The sequence below is a fragment of the Lutjanus erythropterus genome, chromosome 4, assembly GCF_056507025.1.
Source record: "Lutjanus erythropterus isolate fLutEry1 chromosome 4, fLutEry1.hap2, whole genome shotgun sequence".
Lineage (NCBI taxonomy): Eukaryota > Metazoa > Chordata > Actinopteri > Lutjaniformes > Lutjanidae > Lutjanus > Lutjanus erythropterus.
In genome coordinates, this window is record NC_139320.1 from 2,714,233 (window position 1) to 2,737,440 (window position 23,208).

Genomic DNA, 23,208 nt, shown 5'->3' on the forward strand with positions numbered 1-23,208 from the left:
CTGGTGGTGGTGGAGAAGAAAGAGACAACAGTTCAGTTCAACAGAGATGGTTGACCACAAAAACAAAAATACATATGCTCAAAGCCCCAAAAAATACATTTGAAAAATTCAACAGCAGGAATTACTTTATTTCTGCAGTAAAATCTACGAGAGCTACATTACAGTTCTTATGTGAAACTGCTCACAACAACGTGTGTGGATTATCTTGAGTAACCAGGTTGTCATCTCTGGAAAGAAACACTGGTTTTGAATTTTTAAAATATATCCACAAGCCGAGTGCCAATTAATTCCATTATATTGGAGAGAAGGCAGACATCTCTACAACTGATATCTCCAAAACTCTGCAACTCACAAAATAACTATCTAGTTGGATAAACAACACTACAGACCAGGAGAAAAATACGTAGTTTTGATTTTGGGGTGAGCTGTACAGGAAAAGAGCAGCCAAATCACTTTTTAAAATTAAAATAAAAACTAAACAGTGGAGTCAGCATGTTACAGGTGTACACACAGCTCCTACCTATTCATGTTTACATTCTGCTCCGTCTGTCTTGTTTTAGTGAGAGCTAGTTTGAGTCTGTACAAGGCAACACTGTTTACATTTATTTTCTTTAAATTATAATGCATAGTTTTGTCAAATGGAGTACTTTATATCTTATTTTTTCTATTTTATCTTTTTTATCTATTTATCTATCTAAGTATTCTATTGTCACCACTCCTTTTTCTATCTGTACTATCTGAGATGCTGTATCGTGTGAATTTCCCCTGGTTGAGATCAATAAAGCTGATCTCATCTTATCTTATTATGGGCTGTTGTAACTTCCCTCTGCAGGCACTGAAATACTCAATGCTGAAAAATACTGACATTCATTTAACTTGGCTTTCACCCCTCACTTCCTGTAAACCCATTTCACCCCCATCCCTGTGTAAGTGAGAACATCTTAATGACACATGATAGCAACAACGAGACCAGAACCTACCTCGTAAAATCTGATAAAGAAAGACTTTAGCGTGGTCTGAGCTCAGAGGCTGTGGTGATACGATGATCTTATGGAGGTCACTTTGCATCAGTTCAGTCACCACATAGCTGATCATTGGGAAATTAGGGGAAAAAACAAAAACACATCCAAGAGCACAAACAGCAAAATCTGACTGGGAACCACCGGAGGATAGTTGTCATTAGGGCTGCACAATGTTGGAAAAAACTGACATTGCAATTTTTTTAAGCCTGCGATATATATTGCGATATGAAAAAATACAGGAATTTTCACCAGATGACTTGAATAGCACTTTATGTTATGCTGCACTGCTGCCATCTTATGGACAATTAACCTGCACTGATCTTGTGACTCACTCCATATACAGGGGCGTGGTCTGCTTTGGCAAACTGATTAAGAACGATTGTGATTGGTGGATTGCTGCACGCAGTGTGTGTCAGGTACCCTTAAATTAGATGAGAACACGTTTAGTTCATTTGCCTCCTACATCGCAGGACCTGCAATGTGACTATTGCGCACACGTACATTGCGATGATGATGCTCAAACGATATATTGTGCAGCTCTAGTTGTCATATTCTTAAGCTGTACTTTATTCCCTACAATCAGAGTTAAGTCTCAGTATCAACAGAGCTCCTCTAACCTCTGGGTTACTGACTGCCATAGCTGTATGTGCTTAACCTTTGTGTCTCATGTTGGATATGTCTTGACACTTGGAAGTATAATGTTTTGTACTTTTATATGGACGTTGTCTGTAGTTTGTGTGTGTGTGTTTCGTATGTGTGTGTGCATGCACTTATGCCACTATCTTTGTGAGAATAAATACACTCTAGAGCAGTGTTTCCTAAACTCTATTTCTGAGGACCCGCTTTTTAAAAATAACAAACCATCACCACCCTAGTTCACAATAGGCTTCATCAATAAATTTGGGAGAGTTCATTTGTGTGACCATTTCCACATCACCTTATATTATCTTAACACACACACATACGCTAGTTAAATGCTTTATAATTGAGAAATAAATCATGGTTTTCATTTTCTCTAATCAAAAACCAAACCTAAGGAAAGTTCAGACAACTCAAAATTTCAAGAAGCTCACTGTAAAAGTTTTTGAGTTTTGAATCAATGTCAAACTCTTAAGTTTGAATCTCGAATCTTTGAAATAAAAAAAAAAAATGCATTTCAAAAATTGTTCACAGTGAGCTGTGAACCTGGTGGGTGTTCCATCAAGGCTGATAAATAAGCCTGTGATTAAGGGAAAAAGCCTGGCTTGAATTAACTTCAGCTTCCACTGAAGGCTTAAGCCGTTCCACTGAGACATTTTAGCCTGGTGTCATCAACACTAACTCAAGACAGGCTAAAACAAGCTGCACTGTCAGCATGCACGGAGAACACTAGCTGCCCAGAACAGCTGACTGTCAAAAAGAGGACAATGTGTCACAAAGAGAAGAAAAAATGAGATCATGAAAAAAAGCCAGTAGTGAAACAATTAACAAAACAACTGGGGAAAAACCCAGAGACAAAGTAAATTCAAAGAAGATGTGATTCTGTATTATATTGCCCGATCTTAATAGATTACTCAGGAGAGCATCTGCTCTATGTACTGAGGCTTCAGCAGCAGCACAGGTTTGATTCCAACCCGAGGCTGACCTACATGTCATCCTCCTTCTCTCATTCCTTCTTTTCTTGTCTATCTTCAGCTGTACTATGTAGCAAAAAGGCAAAAAGCCATTAAAATCATTTTAGAGGAGCTATACAAGCTTACTTGAAGTATTTTTTGTCTTTACAGCTTGAACAAAACACTTTTGCACATTTTTCTTAAACTGTAAATGTTAAGCTTTAAAATAAAAGGCTGTTTTTGGCTTTTGAAGATAAAAACATTTTTTATAACATGATTTCTCAAACTTTTTTTAAAAGAAAAATAATACATTCTTTGAAACTAAAGTAAACATGTAAATTCATGCTTGGTCACATAGAAGAAGGTCCAAACTTGATGTGAGCACAGAAAGACACCTGAGGGGACTGTCTTTAACACACAGCTAAATAAAGCTGGACAGTTAACCTGTCACTGAGCAGGTTAGTTCAGTGGTATCAGTTACCATGGTTACTGAGCAGGGATTCCTTTAAGCCGCAGTCATGGAGCAGATCTCTCACTTACATTAAGAAGACTTAAGGCATGATTTTCCTTTATTCAGGTTGATGGCATATCACTCTGGTTTGTCATTATTTAGGTGCTTGAAAATCCAATGCTTTTAATTGACAATCTTAAAATATTAACCAAATTTTATCCAAAGAAGAAAAGTAAATTATCTCCATAAAATACTGTTAGTTGGTAAATAACTAATTTAACTTTTTTTTTCACTCAAGAATTTAAGTTGGGCTCAAAAGTTGCCTTGAAATTTTGAATTTTCTCAACCAATATTACAATGTAGAACATTTTAGCCTACTTCATAAATAACACTAAAGAAGTGCATTTGGGCAGAATTAACAGGATTTAAGGAGACTTGGATTACACCAGATGAGCAGCATGGAGGGATTGCATGTTTTTATTTTGTTTTTTTTATGTTTGAAAACTGGTCACCATTCACTTCCACTGTTGATTCTGCAACACTGTTTTCCTGTAAAACTGTAGTGGTGGTGTTTTGTGGACTAAAGAACTAAACCTGACCTTCAATCTGAATGAGGGTGAGTAGATAATGACTAAGACACTAGAGAGGAGCCAAAAGAGCTGCATGTGGCTCCAGTGCCACAGGTTGCAGACCCCTGGGTTAGGGAATGCATTATGTCAATTATGGTCCTCACAAGGATAGACGTACTAGAACGCATGCGTCTGTGTGTGTGTGTGTGTGTGTGTGTGTGTGTGTGTGTCAGGTTGGACTCGCACCAACAGCTCAAACCCTAAAAGAACATCTCATCAGTCAGAGGAGTTAAGAAGGATTTTACACAGATGACTTTCAGTAGGCAGACTGCTTCTTTTTTTAGGCCTGCATCAACATAATCAATAAATATTCAAATGAACACAGCACGAGGGACAGTGAGACTACGTCCAATGTGTGTAGCTGTGTCTAGATAGAGATGGTGTGTAACTGTGGAGCCTGGGGTGTTTCATGCATATTTCTCCTACCTCTCTGCTGCAGTTCATGATATAATACAGTGTTGTTGTTTTTTATTATATTAGACTTTAGATTTTTTATGCATCTGGGCTGCTCACACAACACACTCCAGTTTAACTAAAGACAATTATTAGATCATTATTAGATCAACATTAGATCAACCATCTGTCATCGTGGCAATCATGTATATAAGGTGATAAATGAACTTTGAGTTGTTTTTTCAAACTCAAGAATGAACTTTCATACACAGCTGGAAATTGCTTTTGAAATGGACACTCTGTGTGTTGTTACAATCAGTTTTAGTATTCCCACAAGCAGAAAAGCTGGAGCCTAATAAAAGTTACAACCAATAATAGACGAGCTGAAAGAATTATCCTGGAACACTGATGAGGCACAACAGAGCTGTTCTGCTGCCTGAGAACAATGTACGCTGTCAGCCACAAGTTCAGAATAACTGTACAACAACACGTCAGCCTGAATCCATCTCTGGTAAAGGATACATTTCTTCAAAGTAGTCAATGTGTGGAGGTTGTAGTATGTCCAGAGCCGAAAGCACCTGAGGAGAGAGTTAAAGGCAGAGTCTTATTTTAGATTTCCAGGTTAAGGGCACGGTCACAAGTTTCATCATGATATTTTGTCCATTCTTTGGATAACGGTACGGTATGATATCAAAGTCTGCCGCAGTATGATTTCGATTCAGTTCAATTCAGAGGCCTGTGATTAAAATGAAGACAATATGAAACTGTCAGGGTCCTGTATCACCTTGTTGAGGATTATTTCACAGTAATGACCTGCTCACTGTACATTATCCTGCTTGTTACACGGTTACGTACCAACAAAAGCAATACTTTGACACAAAATATTAATTTTAAATGATTTTAGTGATTTAACAATGATTGTATTGTTGCTCCAGAGTTTATGATCAGAACTGTGTCCATGGCAACGGTCTGTTCTTCATAGCAACTGTCTGCTATATAGAAATAACAGACCTTACACTGCTGTAATTGACCAATCAGAATCAAGTATTTAACAAAGCCACGTAGTGAGTCTGTTTAACACATTAAGTTACACTAATATCAACTCACAAAAAGTATTCGACATTCATCAATTTTATGACTGAACTCTTCCAAACATTAGTGACATATGTGCCATGGGAATTTCAAAATAAAGGCATATCTTAAAAGTTACTTTAAGAAACGTTCATGTTGTGTTGACTTTGGAGACCCCTGTGGACAAAAATGGTACTGTTTCCACCATAATAACCACAAAATATAACATGAAAATAAAATTATCTGTACAAAAATATCCTCCTGCTTCTTTTTTACTGCGTGACGCACTACTCACTCTTACTTTCCCTGGGAAAATCTAAACACAGTCCTGTTACACCTGATTTCAAGCAGAATCCGACCCAGTGGCAAGCAGGAAGAATAACTATACAGAAACAGCTAATCTTCTTGCGGATGGTCTTTTTAACTTATACAGGTCATATAGCGGCATAACTCCTTAAAGTAGCTTTACAAAGTAAGATATAGACTGATATTTTCACTTTGCATCAATCATATTTGATCACTGAACATTAAATTGATACATTGATTAAGAGCAGAATATTGTTGCACCCCTTGTCAACCGCAAACACCTCTGCTTGTTTACTACTGACTCCACTCGATGCAAAGATATGAATCTACTTTGCCAACTGAAGCTAATATTTTATTTGCCCCTTCGCTCACATAGATTGGACGTGAATGGGAAACCAATATGTTACTGCTAATTTTGTTCATGTGTGACCATGCAATAATCTAGTTATCTAGTTGTTTTCTGTATAGTTGCATCTAATAAGAGCACCTTTGCATTCATACTAGGTCTTAATAAATGTTCTCAGTAACATCATACTACACATTTTGTGATCCAATCTAAAAATCCAAGCAGAGCTGGAACCATAGATCAGAGCAACCTGTCTGGGTTCTTTGCTCCTGCATCATGCTTCTGTCCCTTTATGGATGAAAACAACCTCTCTAATTTGACTGGCTGTCAATAACAAATTCAAGGTCACTCAAGAGAATCACTGTTGAGCCCAAATCCTTTGGCCAGTCAGGTGAACAATCATGCTATGTCTTTCCCGATCAACAAGTGGCATCATTACATAGGGGAGAAATAGGGGTTGATGAGTGTCTGCCTCCATCAAAGTAGAAGAGCGATTCCACCGAGTAGTCAGAGGTGTCATATCCTGACAGACGCAACTCCTTTACTGAATCTCTAGGTGATGAATTTCTGACATCTGTCACTTTTTAAGACATTATATTGCTGTTTTAGTAGTCCGTCCACTGTGCCGTTATGACAACCTTTGTACATTGCCAACATTACTTTTGAATAACACTCGTCTTTTCTATGTGGCGCTGACACTTTAACAGTGCTTGTTTTCACCCAAAAGGTGATGTGGTCGAGGGAAGTGACATCCATGATGCGTCTCAAGTCGATTGAAGGGACTTCGAAAGGGATATTCTTAACTGACCACGACAACATGCAACAAAGGGGGCATGTGACAGAGGGATACAGCCTTGTTGACCGGCTCACGTGACTAACGCTGTAAGAATGTAATCAGTCATTGGAAAAGCTTGTTACACTTGTCTGTCACATGACCTTCGTCATGTTGAGTTGTGTCAAGACTCTCCTGAAGTGACACAACTTATTTTTCCTTTGTAGAGGGAGGGTTCATCTGTAGCTTTGGACAGGATGTGTTGGAGTGTGATTGGATCTATAGATGACAACTTGTTTCATCGTTGCTGTGTACTTACATTTTCGTGTTTGAAGAAACATAGCATCTTCAGCTCCCGAAATACCCTCTTGCAAGAAACAAGGTTTTGGAAGACATTGGGCATCTTTTTCAGGGCGACTCGCTTTCCATCTCTGGGGTCTGTCACTGACCTGGGTGAAGAATACACACACATTATTACTAAGAGTCACTGGCTCTTATGAGGAGTTAGCACTTTGCTAATGCATATTAGGATGATACAATAACTCTGATCACATAACGTAACACTTCTTGAACAAGTCACACTCCAATGAACCAAGGTTGCTATTGAGTTTCATATACCTACTCCAGGTCCAGAGGCTGATTCCTAATCATTTTGTGTGCCAGTAATTTCAATATTCAAACACTTTGGTTTTCAACATGGAATCTTGAAAACTAATGATGGCAGTTCCATGAAATTCAGCACAGAGGGTGATTTCTAATGTTGTGGTGGCTCCTCTGCCCTTATAATGCTAATCTTCCAAACAGATGTGTGCAAGCTTGACAGCCAGAAACTGGATAAAGAAAGAGTTAGACAAGGTGACTGAGAAAGTATTCACTTGTTCTTCATGATGTTTGTTGGATGAGCAAATCTTGAATTTGTGCAAAGAGCAAAAGGTTACCCACAAGTGTCAATCCTGGGGTCTGTTCTGTTCACTCTTTTATACACATGATATTTCTTCTTCTGTGGAACAAGCATCTTTTTGCTGATGATACTATTTTGTACTGTACTGTGTGTGCTGTACTCTCTGCTGTTATATCCCTTCAATGCCGCTTTTCTGATTTACAAGTTAGATTCAATAACCATTAGTCCTTAAAGCGCCAGTTCCCCACAAAATAAAAAAATGAATATTTTTCCACTGGCCTATAGTGCGATTGATCCATGTAGAGTTTTTGGTGTAGTTAGCCAAGTTTAGAAGATAACAGCTGTAGAGATGTCTGCCTTCTCTGCAATATAATGGGATTAAATGGCAGCTTTTGACTCAGTTATTGAAGATAATCCACAAACCTTGTTGTGAGCAGTTTCATGCAGGAACTGCTTTCTTTCTGCAGTAGAATCTACTGAAACTACTTTCTTTCAACTATAAAGAAAGTAGTTCTTACCTGAAACAGCTCACAACAAGGTCTGTGGATTATTCTGAGTAACTGACCCATGATTTTTGGAAAAAGACATTGGTTTTGAACGTTTTCAAATTTTTTTGAGTGCAGTGAGCACCACAAAACAAGTGCAATTGAGCCCCGTTTTATTGGATACAGAAAACTGCTGATCTACAGTCAATATCTCCAAAACTCTGCAGCTCAAACCAAAAAAATCTTGATGGATAAACAGCACCACAGGCCAGAGGAAAAAATATGTATTTTTGATTTTGGGCTGAACTGTACCTTTGATGCTGATAAACCTGAGCTCATGTTTTTCACCCGGGACACAAATATTGATTATAACATCATCATCTCTACCAAAAATATGCAAATATTGAAAGAGTAATGCAGTACAAGTGTCTTAGAATATCTTATTTACTCTTATGGTTTTATTATTTTATTAATGCTTATTGTCTTTACTTTTTATGGCCACTTTTATCCAAGCTTCTTATTTGTGTTTCTTTGAATCTGGGAGCTTTTATTTATTTTTCACTTGGCTACACTTTAAGTGAGGTCTCCACCTCAATGTATTCCTGAGTTAAGATAATAGTTGAAAAAAGAATCTTTAAGTACAGGAATGCAGAGATCAAAGCCCTCGTGAGGAGCACAGCAGGTGTAAGTAAGAGCATTCCAGCTCCACACACCACAGCCCTTCCAGCGCAACCTTCAGTGAACCTTTTCAAATAGGATCAGTCACTGCAAACAGATGGCAATGGACTAAGATCCAAGGCTTCAAGACAACACCGAGCTCCAAACACCACCAGTAAGCTCACGTCCTCAAACCAGAGGAACTTTCACTGAGTACACAACAGCCACAGGACTATGAAATGGTAAACTTGAGGTGTTCATGCTGCTTCAAATTACCATAAATTCTCAGATTCTAGCCTTTATTTACCTTGATTTTTCACAGGTCAGGACAGGTACATTAGGGATATATTTCTAATTTTATCACATTTCAGTAAGAACGTCCTGTTTTATGATCTGCTCCCGTTTCTATTTGCTGTTAATGCAAACTTGACACGTCCTCCATGTTTACTTGATACATTCAGTGTAATCTACAGATCCACACCTCAAATTCCATCAGTACAACAACAGAATCTTGTTATACTCTCTTTTCTGGAACAGAAATGTAGTTTTCATGCACTAGTGTTTTTCCACTTTAACAGTACATGAACAGCAATCAAAAAATCATCAATCTACTGCACAGATGTTCCACATAAAAGCAGTCAAGTGGTTCCAAAGGTTTCCCTTCCTGGATGGCATTTAAGGCAAATCATCTGCAGGAAATAGTTCACTAATGGTGCTTAAAACTGCACAGTAGACGAGGTTGAGATTAATTAGTGACTGAACACTTGAATACTAGTTTTTATTTATTCAACAAATTACAGTGAACACGTTACACAAGACTACTAACTTTGACAGTTACTTGGAGTTGAGTTTATTTTCTCGTGTTTACTGGAGACAGACTCAGGAATCATTTTCTTGATTAATCGATTGTTGTTTGGTCTATAAAATGTCATAAAATAGTTACAAAAACAAATCAGTGTTTCCCAAAGTCCAAGATGATGTCCTCAGATGTCTTATTTTGCCCACAAAGCAAAGATATTCAGATTACTGTCAGAGGAGTGAAGAAAACAAAAAAATATTAACATTTAAGAAGCCGGAACCCTTTTCACTTTTTTTTGTTAAATTAAGCTAAACTAAGAATTTACTCAACTGATTTCTCAATTATCAAAATAGTTTATGATCATTTCGTAATCGATAAATCTCTGCAGCTCAAAAGAGGATCCATACATATTTTCAGACATAATACAGGTTCTTGTTCGTCGTTGTCCAATAAACATAAATCTAGAGGTTTTAAATTATGCATTTGCATACACATCCATGTTTTTTGGAAATGCTCTGCACAGAACATCATGTGTATTTCTTTATGGAATTCAAAATCTAAAGTTCCTGTAACTTTTATTTCCTTTTCGTATGCCTTTTTCTTGACATTTCTTTTCCTCTTATAGCAGAAAAAGCCATCTTTAGTGTTATATAACGCATCCTTTTTCTCTATAATGAGCAATACCCATAATGCACGGCTGGACGCAGTGTTACAGGAGAAACCCAACTCAACTACTTACATGCAATGATAATTTTTATGGCTGCACTTTCCAACTTTTTCTCTTTCAACCTCATGAAAGGTGGGTTGATCTGAAACTGCATCTATTGCACCAGCAGGGTTATATTTTGCATGACATCTATAAAGTTATTCTGAAACTCCTGTTCCAGGCTCAGTGCTGGCAGGGAGGTTGACAGCAACTGCTGCTGCCAGATGAACTATGAAAAAGCTCTGGCCCTCTAGCGTATCATGTTGAATCCAAAAACTTGTAATAAGTGGCTTGTTTCAACTTGATGAATAGCACCTGTAGGAGGATGTTTTTCACATTTGATCATTAGCATATCACCACCCACAAAGAGCTACACAAGGCCATTTATTCCACTCCATTTGTTGTCAGGTCTCATTCACAAAATCAGAGGAAATGGAATTGCTGAAAATGTACCCCTGGACAGATTCCTGTAGAAAAGAGCCCAATTCAGTTGATTTAAATTTCAGTCACATGAGGGCAATACAATTCTTTAATCAAACACAGTGTTTCCCCTCCTGAAGGGAAAACTACACACCACTCATTCAAGAGGTCTGTGTCACAAAGAAAATTGAGAAAACTGGGGAATGTGAAAATAACTCATGTGTGCCACTTAAAAACACATCTGATTGTATGAGTTGTTTTTCTACAAGGCCCTATGAGAGTGAATTATAGCCGAGCCAACAGTGCAGCAGTGGTCAGTGTTTCCTTCATGTATACCTTACTCCTGCACCTTTGTAAGAACTACTTCCCTTCCGAGACACTGGACAAAAATTGCAAGAAATTGCCATGATAGCATCATGTTTTCCATAACATCCTGGTTTACCAATAGAGAATTGAGAATACAGTGCTGTTCAGCACTGGAAAAAGATAACGCAGTATTAAGAGCAGTACCACTCGATTCTGTAACAGCACATATCCTGAGGCAGTGAGGTCCTGAACACCTCACCTTCAGGTCTGTTCATCAACTCTACTTAACTGTGTCTCCTTGTAGGTTTTTATTGACTGGACACTGTGTTATATTTACCCTGATAGATTTTATCTGCTTGTATTTACTCTTATTGGGTACATTTGATACTTTTTTTTACTCTGATAGAGTATTTTACGCTGTATTTATCTTATCTTGACATGTAATTTCTCAGATATTTTCACATGTATGTGTATTTGTTTTGTTTTGTTAAGTCTCTGTATGTTTGTTTGAGCACACACCAACACAAATTCTAATCAATACTTCATTGAAATGGTAATAAATTATTGAATCTTGTATCTTGGAGCAACAAGCAGAACATTTTAAAGCTTTCCTCTTTCTTATCTGTAGGGCAATTTAATCTTTAACTGTATCACATTTTAACTCCAGGCATTCCTGTTTTAGCTGATTCATACGCCTTAAATTTGAACTGTTTTTACTTATCATTGAAGTTACTGTTTATTCTTAAAATTTTATTGTAGCTTTTATTGATTTTTTTACTGCTTGTTGCCACTTTTATGTAAGTTTCTCTTTGGTATTCTTTGTGTCTAGAGCACTTATTTTACTGTTATACTCAGCTACATTGTAAATGAGGTCTCTACCTCTATGTATTTATGTATGGAGTTAAATACCCACTTAAGGGAAGAGAAAACTCTAATTATTATATTTTAGTTGCGTAAGGAAATCATTACACTCCCTGAAGCTGACAGGATAAGACATGCACAAAGACAGTTATAGTGCTTAAGTTTAAATGAATATATCAGCTGTGTTCTGAGAGGCTGAAGATGCCTGTATATTAAAGGATATGGTTGTTTCTATAGTTTTCTCATTGTCAATAAATGCCATGCTCATGTCCAAACCAACATTGTGTTATTATTTTCTGACTTCCCTGCTCTATCTATGGCACACAGCTCAAACCCACTGGTTCCTTCTACCGTCAAAAATCACAAAAAAACACAAATATACGTTTTCATCTTCACAGCTGAGTCATTTCCTACAATAGCTGACAGTGGAGTTTTTAAACAAATGTCCCTCAAGCAGAAGAAATTGTTCATTTGTTTGGGGACTATTTTCAATGGCGGATTAATCCAAATTTGGTGCTCCACTGAGTATTTGGGGCAGCAGGACGGTGTGCGTGGGATTGAGTCTAAATAAACTACAGTGTGTGTGTGTTCATAATAATGAAGGAACATGTCACACAGTGCAACAGTGTGGCTCATTCATGTGTTTTTAATAGTTTTTGGAAACAAATGGAGCTCTAAAGCACAGAGGAGGAAGATATATCAGGCTTTTTTCATTTCAGTGTTGGTTTGGCTCTGCACTTGGCCTCTGATGAGCATAAGAAAAATGTAAAATATCACCAGAGTTATCCTTTAAGGACAGGAAACAAAATAGGAACACATTTCAGCAGCAGCACTCTTTTTTTATAACTCTTAATCTTAATATTCTTGCCATTTACAACATCACTTACGTAACAGACTGCCTGATTAAACTAAATCAGAGAATTACACCCACTTCAACTCTTTTAGCTGTGATGAGTACAGAACTCAGGTCACTGCTAACTGTAACAACCAGTGATTAACCTGTGACTGAAGAAGGATATGGATGTGTCAAATACAGGTGGACTGCATGTTTATTAAGCTGCTCAAACACAAGGTTAGTGTGCAAAAGATATGATGCTGCTGTGAGGGGCGGAGCTGGAATGACTCTCACAAGTGTAAAGTGTTGAGATGTTCTCTTATGTAGACACTGGCTGTACTGCTGCAATAATTCAAATAACAAGTTAAAACGTAGTTTGTTTGCTTTCATGCACAAAGACCCATATGCACTTGCGATACACATTCCTGTCAGTGGTTTCTAATGGTTCCACTGGTCTATAGCAACAAAGGCAGTGAAACAGACATCAGCGAGCAAATAAACATGGACACAAACAACGCTGGATGTGAGGTATCAAAAATAAAACAGCTGTTTTATGATGAAGGAAATGCTCTGAACATTTCTGAACATTTTGTTACACTGTAAAACCAAAATTAATTAGTTATAATGAGCTCTGAAAACTTAATTTGTTTACAAGTTCTAGTAACTTCAAAATGTTGAGTAGCAGTAAAATTTCTTTCTGCTGTGGTGGAAAGAGTACTCAAAATTTGTACTCAAGTACAACTACTGCTACATTACTGAAATATTACTCAATTACAAGTAAAAGTACTGATGTTAAAAAAACAAACTTAAGTATAAGTACAATGTATTCTTCCTTTCGTCAGTATGTCATGGTTTCATTGGCCCGTTAAGCCATATTGGCTATAAAAATGCAAGTGAAAGATCTGAATAAATTCAAATTGTACTCAGTACTCAATTATGATTTTAAAAGTAACAAAGTAGATTACATGGTGCAATGCATACAAAAGTACTAGTAAAATTATAGACTTGAAAAAATACAGGTCCCCTAAAAAAAGGAGTTGAAAATGAGTTACTTCGATGCTTGTTAAACTATTTGTGATTAATATGAACTTTACTAAACATGAATTAATTGGTTTTTATACTTAAAATGATTCAGTTCTATTAATTTGTTGCAATGAGAGGGGTAATCCAAAATTCTGAGCTGCATTTACTGAAAATGTCTGAATTGGTTTCATCAGCTTTATCAAAAAGTACATATAACTAACTCCAGATATTTAAGCTCTGATAACTTTTGCATTTCTGAACTTAAAGAATTTGTGGCAACTAATTACTGCTGACTTATCCAGGATTACAGTGTAGACCTCAACACACGATGCATGTTGGTGAGGGACAGAAAGGGCCTTTATCTTCATAAACAAGGGCCGAACAACTAGTCGAAATATTATCAAAAACGCATTATGGCCAGGCTAAGTGAGAAAAAAAGTTGAGAAATGCAGTAGCTGCAATTTTCTGATCAAGGTAAAATTCTAAACCATTATGAACAATGGCGTTTCAGATGTATCCCAGCCTGCCGATCATATTCCCCACATCTAACGGAAAGCGCCTGTTTGGCACAGACTCTAGCAAATCTCACATCATCATTATTTCAGTGAAAATGAGATGAAAAAAAATCCCACTGAAGTGACTCTTATCGCAATATCTACTAAAATTAATCAATATAATAATCAATCCTTTATGTCTCGCTTGTTTCTGTCTTTGTTTCTCCTTTTTACCTTTATATTCTTTTGCTAATCCTTCTGCATTGCTATCCTTGGCAACATTACTGTTCCTTGCAGCTATATTCACCCACATCATACCTTCAGTGCATACATGTTCACAGGTTCTGATGCAAAGCTACATTCTTATTGTGCTAGAGAGCTGGACACTCAAATCTATTGTAACTCATATCTAACGGGAGGGCTGTAAATACATGAAACTATTCTGATTGAATTCTTTAATCCAAAGTATGAGTCAATCTCCCAAAACCTCCCACTGGATCCTACATGTCCCATAATGCAGCTTGGTATTATCTTTTATTAGAACCTTCCTGTCTGGTGAACACAGGTGTGCCATTTTTAAAGGTATTCACCTGTTCTGCTGGGTCATACATGCAGTCACTTTTGCATGCTTTAAGATACTTATCACACAATGTGTATTCGGGATGTCACCATCTCAATATTAAATTAAAAAAAAAAAAATCTATCATAATGAGCTTTCAATTTCAATAATCGAAAGGCAAAATCAGTGATTCTTCCTGTATTTTTTCTCTCTCCACCCCTGTCTTCTGCAACACCCAAAGCAAACCACAACACTTCAAAGACGACACAGCGTAACTTACCAACCATTATATGAGACTTCTTTTTAAAGTAGGATTTGAAAACATAAATGACAACTGTCAGGGCATAAAACCAATATTCTGTTGATTTCTAAAAAATCAAAACTTGATAATCTAACAATGGCATAACCCTCAGTGCAAAATAAAAAAAACTGTTTAAATAGAAAAATCCAATTGAATTGTGACACTGCTATTGTGTATACATCACAGCTGACTGTTGTCAACAGATGGCTGCAGGATGTTGTATTGTTTGAACAGATGTGTAAATTACTGAATACATTTTGTCCATTTGTTGCAGATATTTGAAATGTTTACACTAGATTACCACAAAATAACTGAACTGACATAAACAGGCCAGTGTGAAGAATTAACTCAAGTTTCAAGACTCTACAAGTTCATTTTCATACTATTCTGAAATTAGTGGAAACTGCAGCTACCTGGAAAAACACATGTTGTTAAAACACTGGTTCTCAAAGTGGGGTCTGGGGACCACCAGGGGTCATTGTGGGGGGGTTCTAAGGGGTCCCCAGCAAAAAGGGGAATAATTTATTTTCACTGTAACGCCATGGAAGCTGAGAACAGCCAGTTCTCATGATCATGAGTTAGTTATCTCGAGATAAAGAAGCTCGTTTTCTCAACATAATGAAATAAATGAACCCCTTATCACAAGAAAACAAGTTTTAATGTCGAGATACAGAACTATCTTAACCCGTTATCACAAGAAAACGGGCTTTCTCATCTCACATAAACAATATTTTTATCTTGGGATAAAGAATATTTTTACTTGTTATCACGGGAAAATGATCTTTGTTATCTCGAAATAAAGAAATATTTTAACACGTTATCACAAGAAAACAGGTTTTCTTATGTCACAGGAACACGAGATTTGTTATCTCACAATAATGAAATATTTTAACCAGTTATCACCTAAAAATTAGATTTGTTATCTCGAGATTATGAAAAATTTTAACAGGTTATCACAAGAAAACAAACTTTTTTAACTCACAAGAATATGAGATTTGTTATCTTGGGATAAAGAAATATTTTAAGCTGTTATTATGAGACAATGAGCTTTGTCATCTCAAGATAACAAAATACTTCACCAGAAACCAAACTTATTGTCTTGAGACAAAGAAATATTTTTAATGTGTATTTACAAGAAAATTAGTTTTGATATTCTGAGATAACGAAATAATAAACCTATAATCACAAGAAAATTAATGTTGGTATCTTGAGATAATGAAATAATAAAACTTTTGTCACAAGAAAACACTATTATCGATATTGGGTAAACACTTATCTTGAGATTAACATTTTGACCTGTTCTCACAAAAATGAGTTGTTATCTTGAGATAACACAATAATTAGCCTGTTATACAGAAAAGAAAACTTTATTATCTCAGTATAAGGAAATATATTAACCAATTATCATGAGAAAATGGCATTTGTTATGGAGATAAATTCATACTGAGAAATAATTAGGCCTAACCTGTTATAACGAGTTAAAGAAATATTTTAACTGTTACTGGAAGAAAATAAGCTTTGTTATCTTGAGGTAATGATGTAATTAACTTGTGATCTTGAGGTAAAGGCATTAAAAAAAGAATTACAGCCATTCTTGGCTTCTGTACAAAGTAATATAATGACAGAAAGTATATAATAATTTTGGTCGTGGGTTTAATACACTCAAAGAAAAAAAAGTAATAACAATAACATAATGTTATCTGCTGTGGGACCCGGGTAAAAAATCTTGCTGGGGGTCTGTGACCTAACTTGTATCAGTTTAGGGGTCCTTGACATGAAAAAGTTTGCAAAGCACTTCACACGGTAAAAGTGGAAAAAACATGTATGAATACTGGTACTGTCTGCTAAAATAAAAGTAGTGCAGTGAACTTACCAAACAACCCCGAACGCTCCATATCCGATGGGCCTGTCAGGCTCTATATCTAGCTGCTGTTGTAGGTGGTGCGTGTGTTGCTGCTGATGCTGCTGATGGTGGTGGTGGTGGTGGTGGTGAGCTTTGACAGCAGCGGCGGCTTGAACCTGGGCGGGAGCCGCGGCCGCCGCCGGCCCGGGGGCCTGTCCGGGGGCAGGGGAGGGGAAGTAGGGCTGCTGCTGGCCGGGGTTGAGCATCACCGCCGCGGCGGCGGCCGTGGAGGTGTGCTGCTGGACCGTGTGCACGGCGGCGGCCGAGCCCGGATGCTGCAAGTGATGCTGGCCCGCGTGGTGGTGGTGGTGCATGTGGGGAGGCGGGAGGTGCTGGAGCTGGTGGTGGTGGTGCGGGTGATGGGCAGCCACTGCTGAGGAGCCACCGTTGTAAGCAGCCATCATTTTTGTAACATTTGTTGCTGTTGTGCCGCAAAGAGCCATTCAATGCCGCTGGAATGAACCTGCTGCTAAAAGTGATGAACGGCTACCAGGCTGCAACTCTAACACTAATCAAACTTAGAGAAAACATACAGAAAACAGGTCTGGGCTTTAAATGATCCAACAACAGCTACTTGGAATCAGTGTGGAGAGAAAGCACTCTGGTGAGCCTCCTGATCATAATGCCAACAAGGATCTGACCCACTTTTCTAAATTAATTTTCTTGCTTGCACACCATCAGGCTACTGTAGCCGGGGGCTAATAACACAAATCATATCATATCATGAGCATGTGTGATGTAGCAATGACCACACGAGTCGAAGAATCTGTGCAGCCCTGAAAAGTGTCACTACTAACGATGAGAAATCAAAAACAACCCGCACCCCCCGCAATAAATAAAAAGTCGGTGGCCCTAGATGTCCCTCATGATAGAGGTGGCGCCCCCTCCCTCCTGGTGAGATTCAGCTTCCCCGTCTTGATAGAACAGTGTGATCTGAAGCCTGTCACATGGGAAGCAGCGCATTCATCTTTTCAAAGTGTCCAAGTTTGCCTGCTGCCACACGCTCTGCAGCCACCCGGGCTCCACGCGGCTCCGAAACCGCATCTATTATTCCAAAGTGAAGCCTGCCTCAGATAGATCTGAGTGAGTGAGTGAGTGAGTGAGTGTGTGTGTGTGTGTGTGCAGGCCAGACAGCTACTCTGTAAACACGGCTAATCTGCGAGCCGTAATTAACGCTGCTGATCCGGTGCAGAGCAGAGGAGGTGTATCCCAGGCCAGGCCACAATACAAGAGGCAGGCAGCAGGCAGGCAGCAGGCAGCAGGCAGGCCCAGGCCTCGGCCGTCCACTCCTCTCACATATTATTATTACAGCGGTCCACCGAGCCGCGCGCCTGGACACAAACCCCCATCATTGTGACAGAGTGACGAAGCTTCCACCATGACTCAAAAACTGAAGAGAGAAATCCTCGCAGACGGCTGCCAGCCAACTTCTGTCCCCCATCGACAGCCGTGTGTTCGGGTGTTTTACTCTGTGCTCCCGCGGCTCACGAGCAGCACACATCCAGGGAGAAGACGGAACAATGCGGGAAGAAAGTTAAATCCTGTTACCGCCGCTGCCAGGAGCCAGAGAGACGGCAGGAGTATGAACCTGACAGATTGGAGCTAGCTAATCGCTGTCCGTGTCGCCAAATCAAAACAGTAGCTTCTCCTGCACTCGGTGTCGGTGAGCCCGCTGTGTGCCGGGGGAGAGGACGCCGGGACCCGAGGTGAACCTCTACGCTGTGGGCCCGCGACGCTTCGCTGTCACCGACATGATCAAACTATTAGTCACAAGGCAAATAAGATGAGCAGTTTATCCAACATGGTGAACAAAACCTTAGCTACTCGGCGGTGAGATTATGCAGGACGGCCAACCAATCGCCGGCCGCGCCTCAATGACGTCATGGTAATCTCCCTGATTGTCACCGCGCGTAGCCAGTGGCGCGTGCGGGCTGGGGTGACAGCGGGGTTGACTGCTGCTCTGAGGACCCAATGATGTCCACACTGAGACAGTGAATAACAAACTGCTCAGCTCAATTCAATAAAATATCTCCAGTCCACTTCACACACAAAGTAGCTACAGACCAAAAACACGAGTACACTGGAACACATACTGTATGTTATAATAAGGTACTATAAATACCTTAAAGAATATATACTGAATATATAAATCATGTCCTACAAGAAATCTTTAAAAAATGATTATCACCAACCCTCTCTACTCCATTTGTGATGAAAGTTTATTCTTTAAGGATTTATATACATGGAATATATGTAATTGATGAAATGTTGAAATGAAATGGTTTTTAAAAATTTTTTTTTGAATTTCTTAACTTGCTCTGTCCCAGAAAACATTCTTGCCCAAGACAAGAATTCAGAACTTCAAACAACTTAAAAATGTGTTCAAGCTTTCAAAACAACAATATCCACTGGTAACATAGATATAAGAAATGTGCTACTATAATCTTCTTCTTTTTTTTTAATGGATCTTTTAATAGAAATGTTGGCCCTTTAAAATTGTGTCCCAGATTTCAATCAACTCTGTCAGATTTTTACAAAAATATGATTTAATCAGGCATAAAAAGGATTCGCTATACCATAAGGACCCCTGTCTCCTCACTTCCTGGTTTAAAAAAGGCAGAAGTACTGTTCAAGTACTGCTAAACTTTCTATTTTGTTTTTACAAATTCATAAAATAATATTGCTGTCAAATGTGTCTCAACCATAACATTTCACCAGTGTAGCCCTTCTCAATCAAAGCTAAATGAGAATTATGATTTAAAAATGTGTATTTTGATTAACATTAAGAGAATTCTGAGTAACTACATTTAATTAAAAAAATGTAATCACTTGGAGGTTGGCTCCATGGTCCTTTAAAAGTTAAGGATTGCTGTCTCACAATTACTCCATACATGAACTGATATGTGAGCAAATTAGCTGGCTTTTCAGTAAAATAAAACTTTTTTCCAGACCTATGGGTTTGCATAACTTCTGTGAAAGCAGAACTGAAGCATCATCAGATGCAAAAATTTACATGATAAAGAAAAATACATGAACGCAGGTTCAAATAAATTTCTATGACTGAAATCTTGATAAATTGTTTTCATATTAATCTGTGAAGTAACTGTTAATTAACATTCCTTCCTTAAATGATGATGATCTAAGTGTGAACCAGTCACATCAGCTCATAATAACTAGATCATTTGTTCATGGTAAACAAAAAGAATTCATGACACATCCTGCATTTAGTCATCATGAGTCATGCATTAGTTAACCATTACTTTTGTATATGATCTGTAAGTTTATTATAACATGCTGCTGTTGGGCCCTTCATGAACAACCACCTCCGCCTTTTGTCATCTGTGCATTGTGTTTGTAATGTTATGTTGACTTCAACTTCTCATTCCTTTTGGGCCCTCTAGAGATCTGTTCGGGTTGGTGATTGAGCCTTGCCTGTAACACTGATCAATATTTAAATTATCAGTATTATAGCTACATATTTTTACAATGGCACGGCACAATATCAGATCATTTCAAAGATTGTAATAGATAAACACAAGCCGTTCTTTCTCATGTTCACCTTTACACATCATATTAATTAAACCCCACAATACGATGATCAGCTCATCATCCATAAATAAATACAGTCATGATTCCTGTCCTAAAGACTATTAACAGTTGCCAAAACATGTAATTAAAAACATTTTAATCTCACTCTGTCAGAGGCGTGTTCTATTTAATCTGCATACAAATCTGTTGACATCTGTTAAAAAAAATCACCAAAAGTTATAGTTTAGTAATAAACTGTTTAGTTTAGTAATGAACAGTGCAACATGTTGTTCTTGAGCCCAGCTGAATGAACATCTTCAACACCTACTGACTTCACAGTACCCATTTACAGCACAGTACAAGGTTCAGCCATTTATCATTGTACAGCAAAGAGTTGTGTAACGATATGCTATTGTAGTCCCTTCATGCTACTCACAAAACAAAGTCACATAAATGGATGAATAAATAAGGAGTCATTAAGATAAACTTTTATTTCTGGTGGAGTGCTGAGGATGAATAGAGCTGTCTGAGGGAAGAAACTGCTCTTCATTCTGGTGGTACAACAGTGGATACTTCTGTATCTCTTGCCTGATGGCAGCAGGGGTGTGTGTGGTCTTTCAGTATCCTCTGCGCTCTGCAGGCACCTCACCTCCTCAGTATCACTGATGCTCTGTGGATGGTACTACTGATGTTCTGGGCAGTTTTATTGACCCGCTGCAGAGTCCTCCTGTCGTTGGTCGTGCACATTCAATGTTGCCAGTTTATGATGTTTCCAGTCAGGATGCTTTCTTTTGCTCCTCTGTAGAAATTAACTAGAACACCTTCTAGCACCTAACTAGATCACCTTCCTAAGTCTCCTTAAGAAATACAGCCATGTTTTTCTGAGCCTTCTTTACCAGGGTGGAGATGTTCAACTGCTCCACCTGAGCTCCACTGATGTAGGCAAGGGTATAAATTATTGTGTCCTTTTTCTAAAATTTTACAATCTGAGACTGACTGATTTCCTCCTGACATGAAGTGTCAGTGTCGGCCGATGGTGTCTTCTGCAAACTTCACAGCAGAGTTCTCTGCATGTCGGGGATCCAATATCCAGTTACATAGAGTGCTAAGTTAACCTATCAGCTTCCTGACTCTACAGCTCTACATTTGTGTTTAGCTCTTTTGGCAACATAGCTTCACATGCTGGCCATTGACAGATGCATTAAGTTGTCAGTTCATCACATTCTTGTGCGCATAATGTCTCAAGAACGCATTGAGGGAATTTCTTTAAACTTGGTACAAGTGTCCACTTGGACTCAGGGATGAACTGATTATATTTTGGTGGTCAAAGGCCAGGGTCATGGTGACCTCACTAAAACATATTTTTGGCCATAACTGAAGATTTCATATGCTAATTGTGACAAAATTACAAACAAATATCTAATAGGATAAAATTATGAGGTGGTGACATTTTACATCTAAAAGGTCAAAAGCCAGCTTCACTGTGACATCACAATGTTCAGCTCTCTATCAGTCCTCCGTTCTCCTCTATAAATACAGTCTCTAAGTGAAGACAGCATGTTTCTACTTGGAAATTATTCACTGGAATCACACTTGTATAGGTAGAACTTCCATTTTGCCAAAAAAAAAACAACCCAGACACATAATGCCTTTAATTAAATTCCCTCAAACTAAGTTACAGATCAATATAGTAAATTCTTTCAAAGTCCTCACTACAGATATTATATGAGTGTGGACAGACATGGATGTAAACTGTAACTTGACTTTTTGGTGGAGACATACAACTGTGAGGCAGTAATTCTATGTTTTTGCTCTGTGCTCTGTTTTATACAAAAATTGACTCTTCTTAACTGGCCACTAGGGGCCACAAGTGACCAACAACTGCTTCAGTTTGAAATTTTGTTTGAGTTCAGGACAACGTATGTGGAGGTCATATTAATGTTGGCATAACTTTGCAAATCTCCACTAGCTGCATCTGGTAGTTGTGATGGCATTGCAGCAGGTGCTTCATCATCTGTTGCCTGGTGGGAATCTGCAATCTACTAAGTGAACTCTTCCCAACACATCAACACATTGGGTGATGTGTGGTGATGTCACTGTTGTTGTATATTCCTCAGGGTTGACGTGGTTCTCCTGTGTGGTGACATCTCTGAACATGGTCATAGTCAATGCACTCAGAACAGTCCTGTAGAGCTGATGTTTCACTGCTGAATCCCAGTTGGTCACATCTGTAGAAACTGTTTGGACCAATCAGACCACTCATGGTCTACTTGAGTAAAAGTATCGGGCATGAAAACAGCTGAACTAATAAAACCTGGGGGTCTCAAAATGTGCCCTACACTAGCATCATCACCACTACTATTACTGTTAATCCTTTGATACACAACATGGGTCTGAAAAGACCTGGCTGAGTCTTTATTTTCTATATCTTCATTTTCAACCTTCGATAAATTAATTTCATCACTCAGTATTCCAGGTATTCCTCAGTTAACTTGTATTTGAGCATCACAAATCTTCATTTTCATTGGGCCCCTATAGTTCAGTTGGTAGAGTGTGTGCACCATGTGTTGAGGCGGTCAATCCTCTGCAGCGGCTGCCGGTTTGATTCACACCTGCGGCACATTTGCTGCATATCACCCCCTCTCTCTCTGCTCCCTTTCCTGTCATATCTTCAGCTGTCCTATCTTAATAAAAGCAAAAAGCCCAAAAACATAATCTTTAAAAAAATCTTTATTTTCATTTGTCCTGTCTTACTCTTTGAATAAAAATCATTTTTGTACCACAACCTGTCTAATGCACAACAAGGTCTAAAAAGACCCTTATTCATTTCTTGTGTGGTTTCATGTAT

At 38.3% G+C, this 23,208-nt stretch overlaps 1 protein-coding gene across 1 annotated transcript in view; it reads right to left on the minus strand.

Annotated features, from left to right (window-relative positions):
* nlk2 (nemo-like kinase, type 2) overlaps positions 1-17,936 on the minus strand; it is a 35,303-nt gene extending 17,367 nt beyond the window's left edge. Inside the window, exons 1-4 of the mRNA XM_084716767.1 lie at positions 16,803-17,936; positions 6,902-7,031; positions 4,610-4,665; positions 981-1,087 (exon numbers count right to left, since the gene is read on the minus strand). Coding sequence (XP_084572893.1) covers positions 981-1,087; positions 4,610-4,665; positions 6,902-7,031; positions 16,803-17,275 — 766 coding nt within the window. The 5' untranslated portion in view covers positions 17,276-17,936. The remainder of the gene's footprint in view (positions 1-980; positions 1,088-4,609; positions 4,666-6,901; positions 7,032-16,802) is intronic.
* Positions 17,937-23,208: the final 5,272 nt, after the last annotated feature.